General features: G+C 23.5%; 3 protein-coding genes across 8 annotated transcripts in view; 2 read left to right on the plus strand and 1 right to left on the minus strand.

The window, feature by feature from the left end:
* The window catches only part of LOC122854153 (fibrillin-2-like), a 222,327-nt gene that overhangs the window by 153,587 nt on the left and 60,945 nt on the right, over positions 1 to 7,795 (plus strand). The gene's annotated exons all lie outside the window — the stretch shown is intronic.
* LOC122854159 (Kv channel-interacting protein 2-like) lies at positions 1,376 to 5,376 on the plus strand. Of its 3 annotated transcripts, none has more exons than XM_044154600.1 (5): positions 1,376 to 1,791; positions 3,482 to 3,754; positions 3,925 to 3,995; positions 4,062 to 4,280; positions 4,357 to 5,376. In XM_044154600.1, exons 1-5 carry the CDS (start codon positions 1,761 to 1,763, stop codon positions 4,465 to 4,467), a joined length of 705 nt encoding a protein of 234 aa, XP_044010535.1. In that variant the 5' UTR covers positions 1,376 to 1,760; the 3' UTR covers positions 4,468 to 5,376. The 3 variants fall into 3 exon arrangements, with proteins under 3 accessions (XP_044010535.1, XP_044010536.1, XP_044010537.1); XM_044154601.1 differs by having other exon boundaries at positions 1,378 to 1,791; positions 3,527 to 3,754; XM_044154602.1 differs by having other exon boundaries at positions 1,381 to 1,791; positions 3,590 to 3,754; positions 4,357 to 5,370.
* Positions 5,279 to 7,758, minus strand: LOC122854141. 2 transcript variants are annotated; one of them, XR_006373941.1, is made up of 5 exons: positions 7,018 to 7,351; positions 6,819 to 6,936; positions 6,428 to 6,744; positions 6,263 to 6,353; positions 6,051 to 6,165 (listed from the first exon to the last, which is right to left on the minus strand). XR_006373941.1 is itself a non-coding variant. In XM_044154575.1 (4 exons), the coding sequence occupies exons 1-4, from the start codon at positions 7,105 to 7,107 to the stop codon at positions 5,524 to 5,526; spliced, it is 1,332 nt and encodes a 443-aa protein (XP_044010510.1). In that variant the 5' UTR covers positions 7,108 to 7,758; the 3' UTR covers positions 5,279 to 5,523. The 2 variants fall into 2 exon arrangements, 1 of the variants encoding a protein (XP_044010510.1); XM_044154575.1 differs by having other exon boundaries at positions 5,279 to 6,165; positions 6,263 to 6,744; positions 7,018 to 7,758.

The raw sequence follows: 7,795 nt of genomic DNA on the forward strand, positions 1-7,795 counted from the left end.
AAATAATTTATAAAATAAATAAAAATAAAGTTATTTTTAAATTTTACATTCTAATCTCTTTTTTCTTGGATTATCTATTTAAATACAGAAAAAATATATATTTATTTTATAAAATTATTTACAAATTTTATTTTCAACTAAATGAATATATTATTTTTATTTAATTATTTTATTTTTATCTTGAAAATATTTTAAATAGTTTTTTTTTCATGAGAAAATATATTAATTGAAATATGAAATTAAATTATTTAAAATTTAAGACAATCGAAATATTTCGATTGAATCAATTACCAAAAATTAAATATAAATATTTTTCTATTTAAAAAAAAATATAATTAAATCAAATAATGGAGAAATTTTTAATTTAAAAAATATTTAACAAAAAAATATTATTGCATTTTATAATAATAATAAATAATAGAGTAATAAATAAAAACAATAAATTCAATATGTAATTAGTTATGCAAATGACTAGTAGATGGCCAAAAAAAAGCTTTCTCGCATGTGGTGAAGTCGCTAATCGTTTCTATATATAGAAGAAACAATTTTATATAATCACTCGGAGTGCTGAGGGGTACATCATGCCCTCGGGCAAGTTGATGTTAAGGAAAAGATGTAGCTTATGCTTAATCTTCCCATATGTTGGTCTTCTTTCACCTGTTGAGCCCTTTCAAGTTTGTAACGGGTTAACCTCGGGCACTCATATTTTTGCATTTTTAATTATTAATTTAAAAATTTTTTTTTTTCATCTATTTGTCTATTTAAATTAAAATTACGCAACTACTGTTTTCCGTTATAAATAAATAGATAGTGTAAATAAATAAGCCTACTATCTAATAACAACATATTTATTAATAATTATATATGTATAATTTAAAATTAGAAAAAAAAAGAAATGAATGAAATAACTATTAAAATATATATGAAAAATTTGCTAATTGCTAATTAAATTTAAAATAAAAAAATGCTTTAAATAGTTTTTTTTTTTTCATGAGTTAATATCAATTAAAATATAAAATTATAAATTATTTAAAATTTAAGACAATCGAATAAATGAAATAAATATTTTTCTATTTAAAAAATAATCAATAAAAAAAAAAAGTCTATTTCTGGATAATAATTATTAAGTAAAAAACTTTCAAGATAAATAATCCTCAAAAGAAAATAAATAAATGAGGAAATAAATCGACAATGACCTAAAAATTCAAAGGAGACTTTTTTTTCTTATTTTATTTTTCCAATAAATCATCATCATCATCGAGAGAGAGAATAAAGAGATAATGTGAAATACATTTACCACATGGCTGAGTCTTTCATCACCTCATCTTGCAGCTTTTCTATATATATATTTCAAATAAAATTATATCCTTGATAAGTCGTCAATTTTCCAAGTGCCTTTGGGCTCAAGTTTTCCATCAAATCATTTAATCATTATACACAATGTAATTCACCCCTCGAGTGACACTAGAATAGCATAGGCGCATAGCTCTAATCTCCAATCATCTCACGTAAAATATAGGAAAATAAAAAAAGTAAATAAGTATATAGAACAAATATATAAAAAAAAGAGGATAAAAAATAAATTACGTATTTGTGGAGCTTGCGCGTGAGAAACATTCACGGTGCTTTTGCAGATTTTAACAAAAATAATTTCAGTCATTCGTTGATAATCAAATGGTACACTTGTTGTCTATCTCAAATAAAATAAAATATTAAACGAGTGCCTTTTATTCTGTAAAAATAAATAATTAAAAAAAAAAATGAAGGCAATAAGAAAATCTCGAGATAAAAGTAAGTAGCTTAATTATATGTATACCTTTATGATAAAATCAAAATTTAAAAAAAAAATTTAAAAAAAAAAAAAGCTTTCTATCCTCCAAGTGTCGAGACACTAGTGTCTATATTTCTTTTTCTATTTTTTTTTCCTCCACACGTATACACGACTGTAGTGCCTACTCGAGATTATTATTTTACATTTCAAGTAATTGTACCAATTATTTGATTGAAGCTATAAATATTAAATTTTTTAAAAAATAAAAATAAGAAAATATTTTATCTAAGAATAAATGTAAATTGAATAAAAGTGGGTAATGAAAATGAGTGGAAAAATAAATTAAGAGTATGTATACCTATACAAAATTCTAATATAATGATATTTTATATTGAGGGTTGGTGGTTGAAAAAAATAAGGGGTTGAAAGAAAGAGATGGATGAACATCTGAGTTTGTCGTTGCCATAGTGACCCGGATGCCCGGGCTAGAGCTGTGGCTTTCACCAAGTTATAAACTAGCCAGTATATATCACACCATACATCTATACAACATTATATATAATTTATTGAGTCATAAAATTGAAAAAAATAAAAATAAAAAGAATAAAACAACCCCTCGCAAGCTGTACAATGTCAAAGGCTCAATTATTTTTTTTTTTAAATTTCTTTTTGAGGTCATTAATAATTAGTAATTAAATTTGAATAATTTACATTATTTAAATTGTAAATTAATTTTTTAAAATAAAAATACCTGAGTTTGAGTATATATTCATAATGGTGCAATCATTTGAAGCATGTTACTCTCGAGTTTTTTATTTTTCAACTTGAAATAAACATATCTGCATGATCACAGATATAAACGACTTATTATATTTTTTTTTTGATACTCAAATCTTCAAGAGAAATCCACAAAAACTATTATGTAGTTTTAAATAATTACCTAGTTATTTATACCTGTAAAATAATTGATAAATAAATTTAGTATTTATAATTTAAAATTACAACTTTTTAAATTAAATACTTGAAATATCTTGAATGCTGTATGAATTGCACATGAATTGAATAGTAGATATAATTTATTTTTCATAAAAAAAACGTCCATTAAATATTTTCCAATAAAATTCTGTAGATTCTTTATCTCTCTGTAAATTTTCCTCTCTCTCAGTAGCCTTTTGATAATAAAAAAAAATTCATATAAATATTTAAAAAATTTAAATTTTCATTGTGGCTATAGGTCAAAGGTTCATGATAAATTTATAATAAATTGGTAAAGCTCAAGTAAATAATAATCAATCAAAACCTTGTGTGATTAATAAAAATAAAATATTCAAATTGATTTATCGACATTGTTTTGTTAATAAAAGAAAAAATAATATATACCAGCTATATATATTTTTAATCCTATTATAAATAGAAGAAAATAAACTTTTTAAATTTTTAATTTATTTAATATTTTTTTAAAACAATAAAATTAATGAGCTTTATCAAATTTACTCATCTCATTAACTAACTGAGTTTAATCAACCAACCACCTCAAGCACAACCTTCTCCAGTATTATCTCTAAATTATTTCTATATCTGACTTTAAATTTCGAATAAAATTTTTGCTTCATTCGCACGTGTAATTTTTGATAATCCACCTGGAACAAATATAAAATCAGATTAGTTAAATGAAAAAAAAAAAAACAAAAAAAACAAAAAAAAATTGAGGTAGTACAGTCGTGGCAACAGTTGTGGCTGGTTCGACTCTTGCAGAGGAGGAGCTTGATGATGTTGGAAACGTATTACCAAGTTCTGCAGCTACAAGTATTGCCCTAGGTGGTCGTCATAGACCTGAAGAACTAACAACACTTGCTGCAACAACACGATTTACCAGAAAAGAAATACAACTTATTTATCGTGGATTTAAACAAGAATGTCCAACTGGTCTTGTTGATGAAGAAGCATTCAAGCAGATATTTTCACAATTTTTTCCACAAGGTGGTGAGTCTTTAATAGCTTGTTTAAATATCTATATTATATCCTGAAACAAGGTCAAAGTATTTTATTATAAATTTAAAAATATAAAATTAATAATTTACAATTAATTACTCACTTAATATTTGGAGCTTTGCTTGATGCTTGATTTACTTTTTTTTTTTTGCTGCAATTAGATGCTAGTCACTACGCCCACTATGTCTTCAACACGATGAAAAGAAAACCATCTGGAAAAATAAGTTTTGAGGTGAATATATAAACAAATAAAAATTATTTATACATGTTACCTAATACATACATGATATTATTACAGGAATTTTTAACAATATTATCAAAGGTATCACGTGGATCAGTTGAAGAAAAATTACAATGGATATTTGGACTTTATGATCTTGATGGTGATGGATTAATAAGTAAAACAGAAATGATGGATGTTGTTGGATCAATTTATGAAATGTTGGGTAGATATACACAACCACAAATATCTGAACCTCATGTTGCTGCTAAAGAACATGTTGAACGTATATTTCATGTAAATAATATTGATCATTAAATCATTATTATTTTATTTCACTTGCACAGCATAATAATTTTAAATTAATTTACAGTTGATGGATTCAAACAAGGATGGTGTTGTTACAATTGAAGAACTTGTTCAATGGTGTTCAAAAGATGAACAACTTTTACGTAGTCTTGATACACTTGATACTGTCTTATGAAAATACACATATATAATTCAATAATTCAATTAATTTTCACTTGAAAACACTTGTTAATAAATTCTACTCTTTTTTTTATTTTTATTTTTTTATCTTGCCAATCTGGTGATTATATTATCTTAAATATTATAAAATTGTTAATTTAATTTTTTTCTTCTTCAATTTTATCTAACTAAGTATATTTTTTTATAAACAGTAAATAGAAAAATTATATTTTTGTTTTTAAATGCACCAAATTAATATTATATATTAACTTAATACAAGCAATTAGTTTTTTCAGAAAATTTGAGTCTTCCCCTAGCTAATATTGATATTAATATAATAATAATTAATAACAAATTTGAGTTGAAAATGATAGCTTGATTGATTATGATAAAATTGTAAATGAGTATTGTGAATTTATTGGATTCAACTCAAAACGTGATTCTTCTGTACCTTAATATTGTTAAAGTTCTTATATTTAAAAAAAATATTCTCCTATTATAAATATTTAATCAAAAGATAAAGAAATAAAAATTGTAAAACATATGTTTATATGAAAATTTAAAATCTTTTTAATAGACACTCATGTATGGGTTAAATAATTGACTTTTATTATTTTATTTATTATTATGATCATTATGACATAATATATCTCTATATATTTCAATATATTTCGATATGACCTACCTTGATTTACTCACACTTATTTAATTTTTATTTAACAAAAAAAAAATAAAAATAAAAAATGCTTACTATATTAATTATAAATTTGATCACAAAAATTTCATTGTTAAAATTAAATTGCATATTAAAAAAAAATACGATGGAAATTTTTGGTTTTTCAAGATTATAATTTTTTTAATTTATTTATGTGTATTACCTTACACTTAAAAATAATAAACGTATCAAACATTTATTCACGAGAAATGAATTTTTTTTTTTTTAATTTTATAATATACTTACTTATGTATTATTCAGATACCAAAAAAAATTAAGGAAAAATTATTTTTTATCTTTTGAGATATCGATTTGTTGTAGATAATATTATAACATTAAATTTAGCATTTGTCATTCTCATTGCGACCAATACACAATTTTTATTGATGAATCAAATAGAATTTGGCGCAAATATTGCGATTCATATTTTCTTATACCAGATGAATATGTAAGACCTAATTCCAAATATATTTTACGATTCGCTGCTACTTCTCTTGCTTTTTCCACAAATTCAAAAGTTACAGCTGATCCTATCATGTAAAAACTGATCATTGTTGGTGAATTTTCAAGAATTTTTGTGACTGAAACATCAGTAATTTTATTGCAGTATGGTAAATGTAAATATTTTAAATTTTTAAGTAATCCAACTGAAGAGTCAGTGACATGACCAGGCCCACGAAGATCAAGATATTTCAGTGTATTAATCTTTGAAATAGCTACTATACCAACATCGGTTACCAGTTCACAAATAATCGTAAGTTCTCGTAATTTCTTCATGCAATTGACTATAGTATATAAACAATCATCTGTAGCTTGGTAATCCGTTAAGTTTAGTTTTTTAGTATTTTTATACAGAAATTTCTCGTTAATGTGGTTAAGCCACTGACTATCGTGACTGATGACTACTATTCCAAGTTGTTTCAGATACATGTGTGAGTCAGTATCAATGAATATGCCATCAGTTTCAATTGATTTCAAGGCTTTTAGTTTAAGAAACACCTGCAAAACAAAAAAAAAAACATTATTCATAAGTATATGTCAAGAATAAAAATAATATTCGTTTTTTTTTTTGTAACATATAAAAAGTTTAACTTACGCGAATGAATGTTTTTGAAATTCTCCAGCTTTCATAAAAATTTTCTCTGTTCCAATTTGACAGAGTCAGTTCAGTTAATGTATGAGCAACGCTTTGCAATAAATTGATTAAAGCAACAGGTATATATCCATTATTATTAATATGTTGAAATATAATTTTTAATACCTTCAATTTAGATAGACGTGAAAATGCATTAACTAATGATCTTGGTTCAGCATCCTTGAATCTCAACCGAAGTTTTACAAGGCTTGGACAAGATTCATTAATAACTGGCACTATGTTATAATGACCATAGGATGTCACATCTAATTCTTTTATATAACGACCACAATTATCAAGCAGTGATCTCAAAAACCTTAATTGTCCATTGATTTTATGATATTTGTATGAGTAAGTTGGACACTCATATTCCCAATGAATTAGATCAAGTTTTTTAATATTATGCCAAGAATAATTAAGGGCTTCTTTCCATTTTTTACATACTAAAAAATAAATTTATCATCATTACAAAATGATTTTTTTAAATCAAATAATTGTTATATTATAACTATCATACCCAAAGCAATTTTAGGTCTTTCACATGCTGCCAGATACATGAATATTTGAGCCAGGCAATCATCATTAACAATATCAATCATCGAATTTTCTGTGTCATCATGGTCATCATCATAATGCTGAAAAGAATAATCAATGTTATTAATTTAATATTTAAACTAAACAAGCATGCTGGTGACTGCAGTTATTTTTGTACAAACCTTATTTTTCTTTTTATTAAATGCACGTCTTGAAGTTGAATTCGTAACCATAGATTTTTTACACTTACATGCTCTTGTAGAGTAACACATTATATATTTGATTAAATTAATAATTAAGTATCCACTAATTAATCAAGTTATGGTTTAATACTTTTTTTTGTTTTTATATATATTAATATTATATTAAAAAATATCAAAAGATTTTTAAGCTCTATGTTTTTTACCAAACATAACCAAAGATAAGGATTGGCCAAATTTTAATCAATAATGTTTTGATCTCACTCATCTTTGCTCATCTTTGCCATCTTTGATAAAATTAAAATGTTGTGTAATTAAAATATAACCAACTCAAAACGTGATTCTCCTGTACTTTACTATATACTGTTAAAGCTCTGATGTTTAAAAAAAAAATATATATTATTATTTATTATAAGTATATATAAATAATAAATAAATAATATTTAAGTCATATATTGTACATCAAATTTTTTTCTTAATAATTTGAAAGTTCATTATATATTTAAACTTGTAATAATTCATTTAAAAAATATATTGATGATAATTAATTTTTCAATATTTAAAAAAGAAAATAATAATAATCAAAAATTTAATTAATAATGTTTCTCAAATATATTCCAGCAATACTTGCAAATTAATAAATTCTATAAAATTTATTTTTTTCTATTTTTTTGTTATTTTTCTTGTTAATTGTAAAAAAAAAAAAATATAAAAAAAAAAAAATTGTTTCTTCTATTTTTTTTTTGTTTTTCTCGTTATT

This window comes from Aphidius gifuensis, linkage group LG4 (genome assembly GCF_014905175.1).
Source record: "Aphidius gifuensis isolate YNYX2018 linkage group LG4, ASM1490517v1, whole genome shotgun sequence".
Classification (NCBI taxonomy): domain Eukaryota; kingdom Metazoa; phylum Arthropoda; class Insecta; order Hymenoptera; family Braconidae; genus Aphidius; species Aphidius gifuensis.